The 15,842-nt window shown below is 47.4% G+C and overlaps 4 protein-coding genes across 4 annotated transcripts; 2 read left to right on the top strand and 2 right to left on the bottom strand.

Moving 5' to 3' along the window:
* Positions 1–20: 20 nt before the first annotated feature.
* On the bottom strand, positions 21–3,698 carry LOC6602278 (heat shock 70 kDa protein cognate 1). Its single transcript, XM_002027291.2, has 3 exons — positions 3,417–3,698; positions 3,034–3,249; positions 21–1,912 (listed from the first exon to the last, which is right to left on the bottom strand). Exons 2-3 carry the CDS (start codon positions 3,236–3,238, stop codon positions 171–173), a joined length of 1,947 nt encoding a protein of 648 aa, XP_002027327.1. The 5' UTR covers positions 3,239–3,249; positions 3,417–3,698; the 3' UTR covers positions 21–170.
* Positions 3,699–3,859: 161 nt separating this feature from the next.
* Positions 3,860–4,599, top strand: LOC113566565. The gene is made up of 2 exons (XM_026992697.1): positions 3,860–3,877; positions 3,988–4,599. Exon 2 carries the CDS (start codon positions 4,261–4,263, stop codon positions 4,528–4,530), a length of 270 nt encoding a protein of 89 aa, XP_026848498.1. The 5' UTR covers positions 3,860–3,877; positions 3,988–4,260; the 3' UTR covers positions 4,531–4,599.
* LOC6602277 (putative uncharacterized protein DDB_G0271606) lies at positions 4,585–12,596 on the bottom strand. The gene is made up of 6 exons (XM_026992693.1): positions 12,411–12,596; positions 12,205–12,305; positions 9,203–9,258; positions 6,738–9,128; positions 6,496–6,654; positions 4,585–6,419 (listed from the first exon to the last, which is right to left on the bottom strand). The coding sequence occupies exons 1-6, from the start codon at positions 12,545–12,547 to the stop codon at positions 6,168–6,170; spliced, it is 3,096 nt and encodes a 1,031-aa protein (XP_026848494.1). The 5' UTR covers positions 12,548–12,596; the 3' UTR covers positions 4,585–6,167.
* An 854-nt stretch (positions 12,597–13,450) lies between these two features.
* Positions 13,451–15,188, top strand: LOC6602276 (zinc finger protein 2). Its single transcript, XM_002027289.2, has 2 exons — positions 13,451–13,914; positions 13,970–15,188. Exons 1-2 carry the CDS (start codon positions 13,497–13,499, stop codon positions 15,103–15,105), a joined length of 1,554 nt encoding a protein of 517 aa, XP_002027325.2. The 5' UTR covers positions 13,451–13,496; the 3' UTR covers positions 15,106–15,188.
* Positions 15,189–15,842: the final 654 nt, after the last annotated feature.

Below are 15,842 nucleotides of genomic sequence, written 5' to 3'. Positions count from 1 at the left end.
GCTCTCTATGATATCTGCTCTGTAGTGTTCGGTTCTTTATTCGCACAGAAGGAAGAAAAAACGGATGGATGCTAAGAATATGAACATTCTAAGGGAGTTCCAATTTGGAGAGTCTTTTGGGTAAACAGTCAATTTGCATTGCTTCAAAATATCAAAATATCAATACGCCCCTAATCAACTTCTTCGATAGTGGGACCACCGCTGCCGCCGCCACCTGTTGCAGGACCACCGCCAGAACCAGAGCCGCCACCACTTGGGGGTGGTTGCTGCATGCCGGCACTCTGATAGAGTCGCGTGATGATGGGACTACAGACGCGCTCTAGCTCCTGTTGGCGGTGCTCGTACTCCGGCCTCTCGGCCAACTGATTGGCATCCAGCCAGGCGATTGTCTCGCTGCACTTCTGGAGAATCGTGTCGCGGTCCGAGTCGCTAATGCGGCTGCGCAGCTGCTCGTCTTCGAGGGTGGAGCGCAGCTGGAAGCAGTAGCCCTCCAGCTGGTTCTTGGCATTGATGCGGTCGCGCTGCTGTTCGTCCTCCTGGCGATACGCATCCGCCTCGTTGACCATGCGCTCGATGTCCTCCTTGGAGAGACGGCCCTTGTCGTTGGTGATGGTGATGCGGTTCTCCTTGCCCGTCGACTTCTCCAGGGCATTCACATTGAGGATGCCATTCGCATCGATGTCGAAGGTGACCTCCACCTGGGGCACACCGCGCGGCGCCGGCGGTATGGCCGACAGCTCAAATTTGCCGAGACTGTTGTTGTCGCGGGTCATGGCGCGCTCGCCCTCGTACACCTGGATGAGCACGCCCGGCTGGTTGTCCGCGTAGGTGGTGAAGATCTGGGTCTGCTTGGTGGGGATGGTGGTGTTCCGCTTGATCAGCGTTGTCATCACACCGCCGGCCGTCTCGATGCCCAGCGACAGGGGCGTCACGTCCAGCAGGAGCAAGTCCTGCACCGCCTCCGACTTGTCGCCATGGAGGATGGCCGCCTGGACGGCAGCGCCATAGGCCACTGCCTCATCGGGATTGATGGACTTGTTCAGCTCCTTGCCGTTGAAGAAGTCCTGCAGGAGGCGCTGCACCTTGGGTATCCTGGTGGAGCCCCCCACCAGCACAATGTCATGGATCTGGGCCTTGTCCATCTTGCCATCGCGCAGAGCCTTGGCCACCGGCTCCATGGTGCCACGGAACAGGTCCCCGTTCAGCTCCTCGAAGCGGGCCCGCGTCACCGAAGTGTAGAAGTCGATGCCCTCAAACAGGGAGTCGATCTCGATGCTGGCCTGTGTGGACGAGGACAGGGTTCGCTTGGCCCGCTCGCAGGCGGTGCGCAGGCGGCGCAGCGCCCGCTTGTTCTGGCCGAGATCGCGCTTGTGCTTGCGCTGGAACTCCTGCACGAAGTGGTTGACCAGGCGGTTGTCGAAGTCCTCGCCACCGAGATGGGTGTCGCCGGCGGTGGCCTTCACCTCGAAGATTCCGTCCTCGATGGTCAGCACGGACACGTCAAAGGTGCCGCCGCCCAGATCGAAGATGAGGACATTGCGCTCGCTAGTGCCCTGCTTGTCCAGGCCGTAGGCAATGGCCGCAGCCGTCGGCTCGTTGATGATCCGCAGTACATTGAGCCCGGCAATGGCGCCCGCATCCTTGGTGGCCTGTCGCTGCGAGTCGTTGAAGTAGGCTGGCACCGTGACCACGGCATCCGTGACAGTGCCACCCAGATACGCCTCGGCCGTCTCGCGCATCTTGGTGAGCACCATCGAGGAGACCTCCTCCGGGAAGAAGCTCTTCTTCTCGCCCTTGTACTCCACCTGGATGCGCGGCTTGCCGCTGTCGGAGACCACCTCGAAGGGCCAGTGCTTCATGTCGCTCTGGACGGTGGCGTCGTCGAATCGGCGTCCGATCAGGCGCTTAGCATCTGCAAGTCAGAGCACAGTAATCACCAATGAAACACCCTTAGCTCAGCGCACTTGGACAACAGATTCACTTTATTATCTAACACATATGTATACGGGCATAGGGGGAGGGCAGGACATGGTTCTGGTTCTGGTCTGGTATATGTGTGTTCTTTGGGCAGTTCTGGACTACTATTCTATGCGGTCCCTGAGACTGAAATGAAAGTACAAGAAAAGAGAAGAAGACTTGCATTAGACCAGCTCCGCAAACCTCTCAAAGTGGAGCAGTGATTGGGGAAATGAAGAGATAGATAGAAGAATCTGAAGATCGAGAGGGTTCTAAATGGAGTTTTAAAAAAGGTATTATTTGGGTAGAAAATAGATAATGAAAGATGGTTTTGCGGAGACCATAGACCCCAGAAACATACAAAGTAAATATAAAGCTCTCAAGATGCCAAGTCTTTTCTGATCCAAGTAAAATGTATTCCACCAGTCCGAAATCTCTCAAATCTCTCCCTACACATTCCAATGCTTCCCCCACAAGTATTTATGTTTTGGCCGCTTCTCGGACAATCCGCAAGATACTCGTGCACGAATCGCACTGGGACGTTTTTGTTTTGCATTTATTTCGCTGACACAAATTATGCCAATAAACATGACAGCAACTTTTGGCTGGCACACGAGCGAAGGTGGCACCCATTTGGGGCCAGCCAGCAGCCAAACAATCCGAGAGAGAACTGACACAACAAGTGGATGTGTCACAGAAACCAAAGGAGAGGCACCACAGGAGGTATGGCATGAGACGGTGCACAAATTCTCACGAGCTTGGGGAGAAATCCGGCCGAGATGTTGGTCTGCATTTTGGCGCCAGCAAGTGAGAATTTCTTTAAATAAATCGAGAATCGAAATAATAAACAATATGCATATATGCGCGTAATTCATTCATGAAAATTCTGCCAGTAACTAAACCAGATCGCACATATTCAGTATAGATCAAGAACCTCAAAAACAGACGCTGGTTCAACAGATATGTATATGCTACATATACGAGTAAAAGCAAGGGCACGTAAGAGGGACACAAGAGGGACACAAGGGGGACACAAGAGGGGCACAAGAGGGCCAAGAGATTCGGCACAAAACTCACCGAAGATTGTGTTGTTGGGATTCATGGCCACCTGGTTCTTGGCGGCATCTCCGATCAGACGCTCCGACTCCGTGAACGCCACATAGCTGGGAGTGGTGCGATTGCCCTGGTCGTTGGCAATGATCTCCACTTTGCCATGCTGAAAAACGCCGACACACGAGTATGTGGTACCAAGATCAATGCCAATTGCTGGTAATTTGGGCATCTTTGCTGCGGCTTTAATTAGACCACGTCAAGGTCCAATCCGATCGCAGGCAGCCAGACAGATCAACGAGAGAGAGAACGAAATAAAACGTATTGAAAATGAAATTAAAGTCACAGAGAGAACTCTATGTGTGATTACACAATCAACGAGAGGGTGTAAATCGTCGTAGTAGTCTCACCCAAATTCCCCTAGGCAGTCTCCTTGGGCGGTCCTAGAATGCAAATCGATACAGGTACAGGGATATGATGAGGAACAGCAGCACAAACGTCAAAACTCGCAGGAATTCGAGCGTTTTCTCCCTTTGCAGCTCCACAGCTCTACTGTTTATTCTCCCTTGGCCACAATGAAAACGGATCCAACTCTCTGGTCTGTTCTGGTCTGTCGCTCTCTCTGGGTGTTGCTCGATCTGAATTCTCGATCTCAAAAGATGCACGCGCCACGACTGCCACAAGAAAACTGGCAGTCCGAATGTTGCGACGCCTTTCCCTTGCCAAAATTCTTCAATGATATGATGCTGTGTTTTAAAGCAGCATAACCAGAGGTGCATAGACACTTTTGCGTGCAGTCAGTCGGTGGGCAATGCAGACGTGAATGCAAAAAGGAAATACATGTCGTGTGAATGACGCTGCTCAATTCGAGGTTTGTTGTGTGGTGTTGTTGGAGCTGCCAAATTCAAAAAGATTCCTTTTTTCTTCCTAATGGAAGATTATTTCGATCCAAATAAATCATCTGTTCTTTTCCGCTATAAGGTGGCTACCATTCAAAGTCATGGTTTAACAAATACAATCTGGTTTCCAGCAGGGTTAGACGCAATGCCATCTGAAATTGTTAAATATTTCTTCCATTAATTGGCCTTGTCAACCAGCTGTTCCATCCATAGCTTGCAGCCCATGAAATATACCATGCATGTATGTACATATATATATTTGTTGACAAAACATAAAAAAACACCCAAGCTGGTGTGGTATAAATACCCGTGGCATCAAAGATCGAAGACATAACCCACCGAGACAACAGCAATAATGAAATACTTTGTGATCTGTGCTTTGGCTGCTCTCGTCCTTATCCAGGCCGCGTCGGGATTCAAAATCAGGCGCGTTGTCTATGTGGTTCCAGTGGCGTCAAGTACCACAACAATTGCACCCGTCGCAGGATCTAGTACGACAGTTTCGAGCGTAACAACAACGGCTCCACCCAAGGTGATATACTGCTCCTGGAAGAACAATTGGTGTCGCCCGGCCTCGAACACGATGACGAACTGCAAGTGGGGCATCTGCAAATACACTGGCTAAAAATGCTAGACATAATTATCAAGTAGCCCAACAATAAAATAAACAATCTTCAAACATATTGTAGCACAATTTTTGTGGTTTTTATTTGAAAGTCTGGCTTGGTCAAAAAAGACTTGCTGGAACGGTTGGTTTTATTCTTAATCAAATACTATGGCCAATCCCAGACGGATCACGAGCCAAACTGACCCAAACTGGCCTTTGCGTTGTGGGGTTCATACGAAAGCGTTGCCAAAAATAAGTAATAGCCCAGAGTAGGTCTTAGAGGCTAACTAAATTCGATCCAGGAAAACATCATCACCTAATCCGGCTAAAGCTAAATGGGTTAGCGCTAGGATACAGAGTACTTGGGGGGAGTAATAATGTTGGTTGTTTGGGCTAGTAATGTTAATACGATGAGTGGGGGAGATGAGATAAGATGACTACCATGAACATGGTGTGAACCAATACAACACTTTTGGTTAAACTAAGGCTACATTAGGGTTAGGCCATGACTAAACTTAACTTAGGATATGCATATGTGGGATGGACAAAAGCTTTAGTCGATAGATCGCCCAGGGTTTATACTTTTTGCATTGCTAGCTAGCAATTGATTTTATTATGCCATTTCACGTGGATAGCTACAAAAATGATTCAAACTCTATTCACTCAAAATGAATATGCTTCGATGGTTTACAAAAAACAAAAAAAAAACATTTTATGATGGCTTTTCATTGAGAGTAGGGGGACAATGTAGTTTGAAATTTATCAAAATAGAAACAGTCGATAATTGATAAGTCCTCTCGTACAAATATCTGAGTAGACAATCCATATTGATGTCGTTTAGTGTTCTTTATATTGTTTATACTTGCAAATATATATATATATATATATATATGTGATAATGTTATACAATAATATAAGTTCGATTTATAACACGTTTCGTCAATACTCTTTTCTTAGAGTTACGTTTCTTTTCTTTTCTTTTCCTCGTTTCGTTTTGTTTTCTTTCCTTTTGTTAATGTTGTGGTCCAGTGCGGCCACTGAGCAGAGTTTATTGTATATTTGTATTAATTATAGTAATCTTTATTCGATTCGCTTCTTCTCTAACTTTTGCAGCAGCACTCAAAACGCTTCACAGCAAATAACGTTTATAGAATTTTTGCATTGATTTTACAAAAATATACAGCTATTTATCTCATCTCTCGTTTACAATCTTCTCTCTCTCGTTCATCATCTCGTTTCGTCTCTTTTTATTTTGTTTGTTTTTTTTTTGTTTCTTTCTAATAATTCGTAAGGCAAAGTTCGGGTGTGTCTGTGTGTGTGTGTGTGTATTTTTTCTATACTAATTAGGGTATATGTTTATGTTTATGTTTACGTGTTTGTCTGTTTAATCTTTTATAAGTCGCCATGTTCTGCTTCTGCTTCTGCTCTGCTTTTCAACTAAATGCATTCATTTTCGTTATATTAATTCATAAACATAAATGGTAGTGTTTCGAAATCTCTAGGCAAGTGGATTATTGGGAAATGTGTTGTGGGATCGATGGATAATACATAAACATAAAGAGAGCGGAACAAAAAATACACAAACAAAAAATGGTTAGTTTACGGATACGGGCATGAAAACCATCGCGAGGTGCGTGTCGTGGTAGGTGGCAATCCTAACGCCTAACAATGCTAGAGGGTCGTGGCAGGCCACTGCGTTTCATTTGCGAGGGCGGCCGCAGACCCGATGGCTTCGGTATGCCCGTGCCGCCCGTTGTCACTTGCGTCAGCTTCGAGGAGAGCACCTGGGTATCGAACATGTGTGAGGAATTCGGCTGAGGAACATTTCCGCCATTGGAAGCAGCAGCACTCTTGCTGTTGTCCTTATAGCCATAGAGACTGCCGCGCGACGATGCCGACGAAAGGCTCTGTAAAAGACCCAAATGAATTTCATTTGGGAATTATCAAAACATATACGTAGATAGAAGAAGGACATGGACTAACCTCTGGAGTTTCTGCCTCTGGAGCAGTCTTAACGCTCAGGCTGTAATATCCCGACGAGGGACGGGCCAGCCCATTGCCCACAGTTCGTTTTGCACCTGCCAGCGGCGGGCCACGCAATCCGCTCACCAACTTGGGCACCTTGAACACGGCCGCTTCATCCTGCAAGAGAGCATGCCACACAACAAACAAAAAACAATTGAAATATCTGTCATACTGATTATTGCCACATACTGTGCACCCACCTCCTGTGCTTGCACGGGTCCACGGAGTCCGCCCATTAGCTTGCTGGGCTGTTGACCCGGTCGACGTAATCCGCCACCCAAACTAGGTCTGGGAGCACCAATGCCGCTCATGGTGGAGGATAGATTGTGGAACGACTTGGATTTAGTGCCCATGGGACTCTTCAGCTCGCCACTCGATGTGGCTGTCGCTGTGACCGTAGTCGGGGCAGCAGCGGCTGGAGTGGCATTCAGTCCGGCCCCGGCGGATGTGGCCTTGCTAACCATCGAGAATTTCTGCAGGCCACTGATGTAGCGTGGTCGAGAGAGGGAACGCGGCTGGGGTAGAGTGGAGGCGGTGGAGGATTTCTCTGCTATCTGTGCCTCCTGAGGCACCTGGCGACGATTGAGCAGAGATTTCTCTTTGGGCTTCTTATAGGTCAAATAGTTGCTCGAACTACTTTCCGCTTTGTTGCTGTTGTTGTAGTAAACGGAGGGGTTCTGATCTCGGCGAGACAGACGGCCTGGCTCAGAACCCTGTCTCTGCGTTGGCAGATCTTCCCCTTCCGTCTGTTCCTCCGCCAGCTGCTGCTGTGGATCATCGTCTATACAAGGCACTATTATCTCCTGTTGCGAATCATCCCGCATCCGCATTTCCTTCGTTATCTTGATGGTCTTGAAACGGTCGCGGTCTCGTTCACGGCGCTCGGCCAGTTTATAGCTGGTCTGCTGCTGCTGCTCCTCCTCCTCCGGCTTGGGCACTGTGTCGGGCGCTGCCTGCTCCTCCTGAGGCATCTCCCTGCGCTGCACTATAAACGAAGCGGAGTTGCAGCTGGCAGAGCTCCCGTTGCTGCCATGCATGCCACTGAGATTGACATCGTCATACAGGCGACTGCGACGGCTCAGGAGACGCTCGCCTGCACTGCTGCTGCTGTTGCTCGAGTGGCTCTGATTGAGGGTGGGGGTGGTCTCTGCTTTCTCCACCGGCTGCTGGTGCTGTTGTTCGGGCTGCTCGCCTGCTTCTGCCTCCGGCTCATCCCTGTGAAAACGTCGCTTGATGGTCTCCAGCGATTTCTGCATCTTCAGCTGAGTTTCGTTTAGGGCATTCACCTTTCCCAGCTCGGCCAGCATGTGCTCGAACTGCTCTTCATCGCCCTGCTGGGCCAGCATTTCCACCTCTGCCTCGGCCAGATCCATCACGCACTGCATCTGCCTGTGCTGTTCGGACATTTGCAAGCTGTATGTTCCATCCAGTGGCTGTTCGATCTGCTCCAATATCTCCATTGTGTCCAACACAAACTTTTCCCCATCGAATGGCACCGCTGCCTTGGCCACCGTCTCAAAGGTGTTGTTCAGCCGCCCACCGGCTCCGGCGCCCTTCTGGGGCGTGTGGCCTACAATGGGTGACAAGTTCATGTCTACATCAACCATCCCGCCTCGCCCCTTCAGAGTGGGCGTGTATCCCTGCTTGTTGTTGTTATTGTTATTGTTATTGTGGTAGTAGTGGGAGCGGATGCTTGTGGTCAGTGGCGTGGATGATTCCATTGTCAGAGAGGCCAGCTTCCTGTCGATATTTTCGGGCGTCTCGCACCGGCCCTCTGGAGTATTGCACCCATCCGTAAAGGTTGTGTTCATCTGGCGACCAGCCAAAATCTGCGTCTCATCCGACGAAGCGGTGACTGAAGTAGAAGCTGGTGTCGCCGCCACCCGCTTGAAGGTGGTATTGCCATCGACCGACAGGGATTCAGACTCGGATTGCAGCATGGGCGTGCAAGTGGTAAGACTATCCACCAGATTGAACGTTGTATCGCCGATCATTTCCTCGCCCAGGACCACGGACAGGGCAGGAGCATAGACAGCAGGGACGGCAGGCATCAGGATAGTGCGATCTGTGGCCAAGGGGTTGGACATGCTCTCCGTGCTGTTGTCCATTGTACTGCAGCCGGAAGCGGTCTTGCTCAGTGTCAACGAGATCTCGTCGGTCTGTCCAATGTGCGAGTCCTTGATCAGAGTGCCATCCTCTTCACACATTGTCAGCGATTCTAGGGCCTTGCGATCTCTGATCATGTCACTGAGCGTATAGCCGGCCCCTCCACCTCCATTAACTAGCCCCCCGTTTATGCCGTTGTCCGTCTGGTTGATCAGAGTGGTAGTGAGGCTCAGTTCCTGCTGCAGACTGATTGTGGATTGGAGAAAGTTGAGATTGCTAAAGTCCGCCGAGGTGATCAGCGAGTTGTTCATCCTCTCCGTGTTCATGGAAGAGCAAATGGAAGACGGCGGCGATGTGTCCTGCAGGAAGGATTTGTGCATGTTCGTGGTGACCAGACCGCCAATTTCCAGCTGCAGCATCGTCGGTGTGCCGCTGACCGCTCCTGTGCCAGGGCCGCTCTCGTTGATCGAAGATGCATTTTGGACCTGCAGGAATACATATGGGATTAGATGACATTTCATAGCTTTGGCATGAAAAATTCAAGAAAATTTGTACTCACGAAATCCAGATTCCGTCGCTTGGGGCGGGTGAAGGTCTTCGAGTTGTGTTTGTAGGCTTTTGAGGGAAATAATAAAATAATGATGATTAGCTTCTAAAGGATTCGTTGGGTGAACTGACGACTTCTTTTTTCTTTTATATAATTATGTGAGCGCTTGCGTGTTTGTGTGTACTACTGTGTGTGTGTGTGTGTTTGTGTGTGTATTTGTATTTAAGAAATTATTAAGTAATTAATGATGTTATAGATCACACTCGGCGAAGAGCACATCTTCATTGATGATGAGCTCATCGGAATCATCGGTCAATAAGGTATCATCGATCTCTTTTTCCAAGTCAGAAACATCATTTTTATCTGGTAGCTGATCATTCGAATGTGAACGTGCTCCACGCAGTATCAAACGAGGCATATTCTCGAATTCATTTAGTTCTGGAGGCGGGATCGGAAGTATTGGAGGCACTGCCTTTATTTTTTTGAGTATAGTTTCTTCGCGCAAGCTTTTGGGAATAGTTGATATTAGGGGTGGCGTTGCCATTTTGATGTTCATTTTCTCCATCTGCGCAGCCATTTCCAGGCCAGAATCCACCTGGGACTCACTCAAAGCCTTAATGTTCCGCTCAACAGACTTTCCTTCAATGAGTGGAATGATGCAGAGCATATCGTTTTTTATTACCCAGACGGAAGATGATTCCTGCAGTTCCAATACAAAGCTGCGCTGGAAGTTACGCAGATCACGGCCAGTGGAGCTGTATTCCATAAAGCGGCCAGTTATGGTGAAAATGCGCACATGAGCAGTGGACATCTGTCCATCTACGTTGACACCTTGGAGATATGTTTCCATCTTGGGCAAGCGACCCAGAGCATGGACCACAGCCTTAGGACCAACCTGCAGCTTTGCCGAGCGGGCAAATGCAGATTGTGGGGTCTTGCAATTGCGATTGTAGAGCCTGTAGGCTAAGACGTGCTTCATCGTGTCCGGCACACTCAAAGAGAACGTGGCCAACTCATGGTAGCGTTGCTCCAGCTGGGAGCGTTGGTCGGGATGATCGAAGAACTGGTAGAAATCCTTGATAAAGGTATTGACGAAGTTTTCGGGTACTGCACTCCCGAACAGCTTCAATTTTGGCCGACCCATAGAAACGTTCTCCTTGTTCTGCGATTGGCGACATCCCTGCAGGTTCTGGAGTTGGGGAAGAATGGCTAGAATATCATTTTTCAGATTAGCCACCCCATTGCCCTGTACGATTAAACTCTTCAATTTCAGATTGGCCAGATACTGCAGATCGCGTAGATCGCCAATTTTGTTGCTGCTTATATCCAGGCAATCCAAGCCGGCTAACAATCCATTAGGAATCTCACTAAATGCCTTCAGCGAGCACAAGTAGTTGTCGCTGAGAACGATCTTAGACACCTGGGGCGTTTCTTTGGATATTAAACGCAGAACGCCCACCAAAAACTTGTCCACGTACAAGGGGCAAAAGTGAACGCCCAGTTCCGGCTTGGCGTGAAAACGCGAAAGGTTGAGAGTGCGAGTGGCGTCGTCGTAGGAGGAATGCAAAGCATCTTTGGCAGCCGCCTCGAATTCTGAAGTAATTACAGCATTCAGAGTGTGCTCGGGTATGCCCTCAATCACGCGTATCTGAATTCTCTGGCAGCTAAAAATCAAATTTAATTTTGTCTGCAGCCGCTTCACTCGATTGGCAGTCAAAAGGTTGTCCAATGAAAAGGATCCGCGTGAGCCATTGCGCTTGTAATTGAAAGGTTCGAGCGTCTCGGGCGTTACCAGGTATTTGAGGGCCAGGAAAATGTCCGCGTCAGCGACGTCCCCACAGCGTGACATTTCCACCGTGGTCCACTTCACGATGGCTTTGTTAGTCGTCCGGTATTGACTGCAAATGCGATCTAGCTTTTCAAGGATGAGTGAAGCAGTCACGTGTGAAGAGGCGGCCATCAGAGCTTCTGCGTACGCGTTCAACATTTTCTTGTCTTGTAAGTTTTTCTTTATGTGGCTCAGGCCGGTATGCAGTTGTGCTTTCATTTGCACCCCAAGGCGATCCGCCGTTATATTTATTTTTTCACTGGTTGGGACCTTCATCGTTTATTTTATTAAACCAAAAAACGATAATTTCGCAGAAAAACAGGCGTCGCAAACAGAAAACTCGAAAGTATGTGTGTCAAAGAAATTACGGTTAATGGAAGGGTTGTCAAATGGCAGCAAGATTCTAATGCATGGGCACACTTAATGCTCCTAAATAATACCATAAGGGAGCCCAAAGTATTTTTTGTTTTAAATTCAATCCACTACTTAGAAATTGAAACCACATATAAAACGTTTATGGAAAAAGCAGGCATTGTGATCGAGAGAAATACATATATATTGTAGTTTGGATTTGTATATATCATATATTTAAGACTAGTGAGGTCCTGAAGAGTAGCGGAATAAGACCATAAGTGCGAATATATGGGGTACCATTCTACCTTCTTTGAACCGGCCGCTCGCACGATTTTCAACCTAATTGCGAGCACACAAAGCCAAGCTATCCATTTGAAGAGTAGATTTTGTACAATTTTTGCTCTTGATCATTTCGTATTGTCGCAGAGGAAGTAAATGAGATTCATGGATTATTTACTTATTACACAAGATTTTAGCCATATTTGCGTGGCCAGTTTTTCCCCAGACCACGCACAGCTGTCCAGCATGTACCGCATATGGATGTGAGTCTGTGTGTGTCAGTTGATTAATTACCGCAACAATAACATTGGCGCTTGCCAATTATGGCGAAAACCACTTGGACGACCACGGAAAGTACGGAAGCGAGCGGCCCACTTCATATAGTCCAAATATTGTCAACGTAGCCGCCAGTTTAACCCAAATTTGTTTTTAGAAAGCGCAACTGCACATGAATGCATGGACATGTGTACACACTCGTACTTATTTACACACATATGGGCATACGAGTGTGTGTGTGCAATGCACTATGCATAGGTATGTATAAGAGGCTTACCCTGCTCATTGTTGTACTGCGAATACAGCGGAGGCTGATTATTCGTTTTCCACTGCTGAAGTATATTGGAGACATCGTCGTGGTTCTTATCCGCCAGGAATCTGCCAAGGAGTATCATAAGTATTTATAGCATGATGTCTCCTGCTCTTTCTGTGGCCTGTGCCATTAGCCATTAGCAGCAACAACAACACCACTGCATTACTTACATAGATGAATCATCCTTTAATGCCTCATCGATGTCCAGTATATCCATGTCCAGCGATGAGTAAAACTTTAGGCTTAGCTTGATACACTTTATAGCAATTACACTTAAATCATTGCAAGAAACGAAACATAAACACATAAACTCTATCTCTGGTCGTCACAGATTACAGGAAACAGAGGGTGTGGACAACAGGCAACACGGCCCAGAAAATGCAGCGCATGCAAGGGGAAATCAACCCCATTTGCCTAATATACCTTGAATACCTTGGTATGTTGTCTTCGCACGCGAGGTGAGGTTCGTACAAACCTTGCAATTTGCTTGGCTGCTTTTGCCTAGTGTCCATACCCTTTTTTATTGTCCATTCAAAATTACGAATCACTTTTTCGTCGCAGCAGAGATCACTGGTTAAAACATAGAGATGAATGAGAGCTGAACCCTGTTACTTGTCACGGATACCTTTAAGTAGTGACGCACGACCATAGTTGTGAGTTAAAAATAAATGCTATACAGGCTACAGCTTCGTGTGATGCGTTTTCAACCAAAACGGACTGTTTTCATTTTTAGGTTTTTTCATCAATATGTTTCATTTTCTAAATGCATCTAAATGTTAAATGCACAGCAAACAAGCCTATGTTATGTGTAACGGAGATTTTATTCTGATTTATCGATAGCCAAATCGATAGCGACAGCTGTTAGCACGAAGAGGTTAAGTGTTGTTCATGTATGGAAAATTATTATGTTAGGATATGAATTTATCTTAATTAAAAAAATAAACTTAATCGTTTCTATGTACAAATCCTCGCTAAAAAGGTTTTTATATTTGGTCTCAAAGTCTTAATTGAAGTGTAGTGGACAACGACCATTTGTAGTCACGGGTACTTTTACGCTATCGGTGACTACAGATTATTTCAACTATCGTTATGTATGGCGGGCAGCTGTTAATGCTATTAATCGGTGCAAATACGTCCACACTGACACTGTTACTTACCATAAACATTCCCTCTTTTGATTTTGTTTACAATTGAACTTCTTCAACAGGATGAAACGTGCCATAGAGTCCAGCACTACGCAACAATGTCGTTTCTGCATGAACAACTCGGTAACATGCGAGGATATCTTCTGCAAGGAGACTACGGGTTCGAGCATTTCTGAAATGTTGAATGGTCTTTTGAGCGAGGACTGCCAGGTTAAACGGGATGCACTGCCGCAGTGTGCCTGCCTGGCCTGCATACTGGCCACAAAAAGTGCCTTTAGCTTCAAGATGAAGTGTGAGGAGAGCTATCGATTCTTGTCTCAGCTCCTGCTGAACACACGCGTTGCAGAGAACAAGTTTGTAGATGAGGCACACAACAGCGAAGATGAGAGGCCACCCAGTGAGATACCCTTTGAAGAGGCTGGCTTCGAAGGGCAGCTAGATATAAAGGAAGGCTTGTCAGAGACGCATGAGGTAGCGGATCGGTTGGAGTTGGCAAAGGAAACCTGTCCCCACGTTGAGGGAAATCAGGGTAGGGCAAAGCAGACGTCATAACATTGTATTATAAAGAATTCTCTTGGTTGCAGAAATACAGAGGGTTAGACAGGAGATGGTTGAAATGAAGGAGGAGCCAGACGGATTGCGAGATGAAAATAAGCAGTCGATCGTTGCTCTTGAGACCGATTCGAGGATAAGTCAATCCACCTCTTTGCTGTGTTCCGAGTGTGGTTTGACTCTGAAGTCAAAGTACACGCTGGCCCAGCACATGGCCGCACACAAGAAACAGTTTGAGCGATCCCATCTTTGCGAGACCTGCGGCAAGGGCTACAGAAGCAGCGCCCAATTAATAATACACAAGCGCACGCACACCGGCGAGCGACCCTATCAATGCTCCCACTGCCCGAAGACATATTTCCAGAGAACGGCTCTCAAGGCGCATTTGATTACCCATGGCAAGGAGCGTCCATATAAGTGCTTACAGTGCCAGAAAGCATTTTACCTGCCGAGGAATTTGAAGGACCACCAAAAGCAGCACAATGGCGAGCGACCCTTTCAGTGTGTCAATTGCCCTTTGGCCTTCACCAAGAAAGCCAATCTGAGGACACATATGCGACAGCACACAGGAGAGCGACCGTTTAATTGCGACATCTGTGGCTTGACATTTGTCCAGAATCAGCATCTAATAACCCATCTTCGTGTCCACAACGAGGATCGTCCCTTCAAGTGCAGCGACTGTGATAAATCATTTTTCGTTAGCGCCAATCTAAAAAAGCATCTACGCGTCCACACCGGCGAGAAGCCCTTCAAGTGCGCTGTCTGTGGGCAGGACTTCAAGCACAGTCATCATCTCAAATCCCATATTCGCAGTCATACTGGCGAGCGGCCCTACAGGTGCAGCGAGTGCGAAAAGGCCTTCGCCTCCAACCAATCGCTGCAGAAACATATTGTGTGGCATGCAAGCAATAGAGATCGGGCGTACAAGTGCTCCCACTGCCCCAAGGGCTTCGACAGCTTACGCGGCCTTAAATATCATATGCGATTGCACAGATCCTCGTCAAAGGTGATGGAGAAGGTGGAGGCTCTGCACCCGTGTCCGATCTGTAACCTGAGGTTTAGCCTGCAGAAAACCCTGGATAGACACATGGCCATCCACAATAAGGACCAAAAAAGTATTGAGAGTAGGAATACCTCCAGAAGCGCATGCATTCACAAGGACGGATAGTCATCCCATTTGTCACTCTCTATAGAGAAACACCGTTTTCTGAGAATAATGCTTTAAGTTCAAATAAAAAATGTAAAATATTATTTGTTTCCCAACTTCTTCAGTTGTGTACATATTTGGATTTTGAATCGTTACATTCTCGTCGCCAATTTTAATATGCAGCATGGCCGTCGTCGCGTTGCCGCTTACCGTTCTGATGCCACATCCGTATCTGCGGGGCTGAAGGACAGATTAGATGCGAAAAAAATGTGAAGAATAGAGATTTTGTACTCACGTTATCAGGACTCGTATGACATTCACTTCTAAAAGATTTGGTATGTGAGTGAGTTACATTTTTATGAGTGTGAATTTTTGTGTGTGAAGGGTGTATATGTGATATATGTAGATATTGTAGATCGTCATATGGTCCTTGAAGTAATCGAATTCATCAGTCGATATGGTATCATCGATCTCTTGTTCCAACTAATTTAATTTTTATCTGACTGCTGGGTATCTTTTCGTAGGGGCTCGGATATGAATTCCTGATCATTCGAATGTGAAGGTGCACCAGGCACTATTAAACGAGGCATATTCTCGAATCCATTTAGTTCTGGAGGCCGGAAGTATGGTAGAGTGACAGTGTTGACAAATGACAAGCCACCTCAACGAACGAATGACACATTAAACATCAAGGTGCACGGTGACGCCATGTTTGATGAGAGAGAGAAGCCCGAAGTTTGTTGTACTGACTCAAAAGT

The sequence above is a fragment of the Drosophila persimilis genome, unplaced genomic scaffold, assembly GCF_003286085.1.
Source record: "Drosophila persimilis strain 14011-0111.01,24,50 unplaced genomic scaffold, DperRS2 tig00000780-arrow-arrow-pilon, whole genome shotgun sequence".
NCBI classification, from domain to species: Eukaryota; Metazoa; Arthropoda; class Insecta; order Diptera; family Drosophilidae; genus Drosophila; species Drosophila persimilis.
This window is presented reverse-complemented; position numbering and strand designations above follow the sequence as displayed.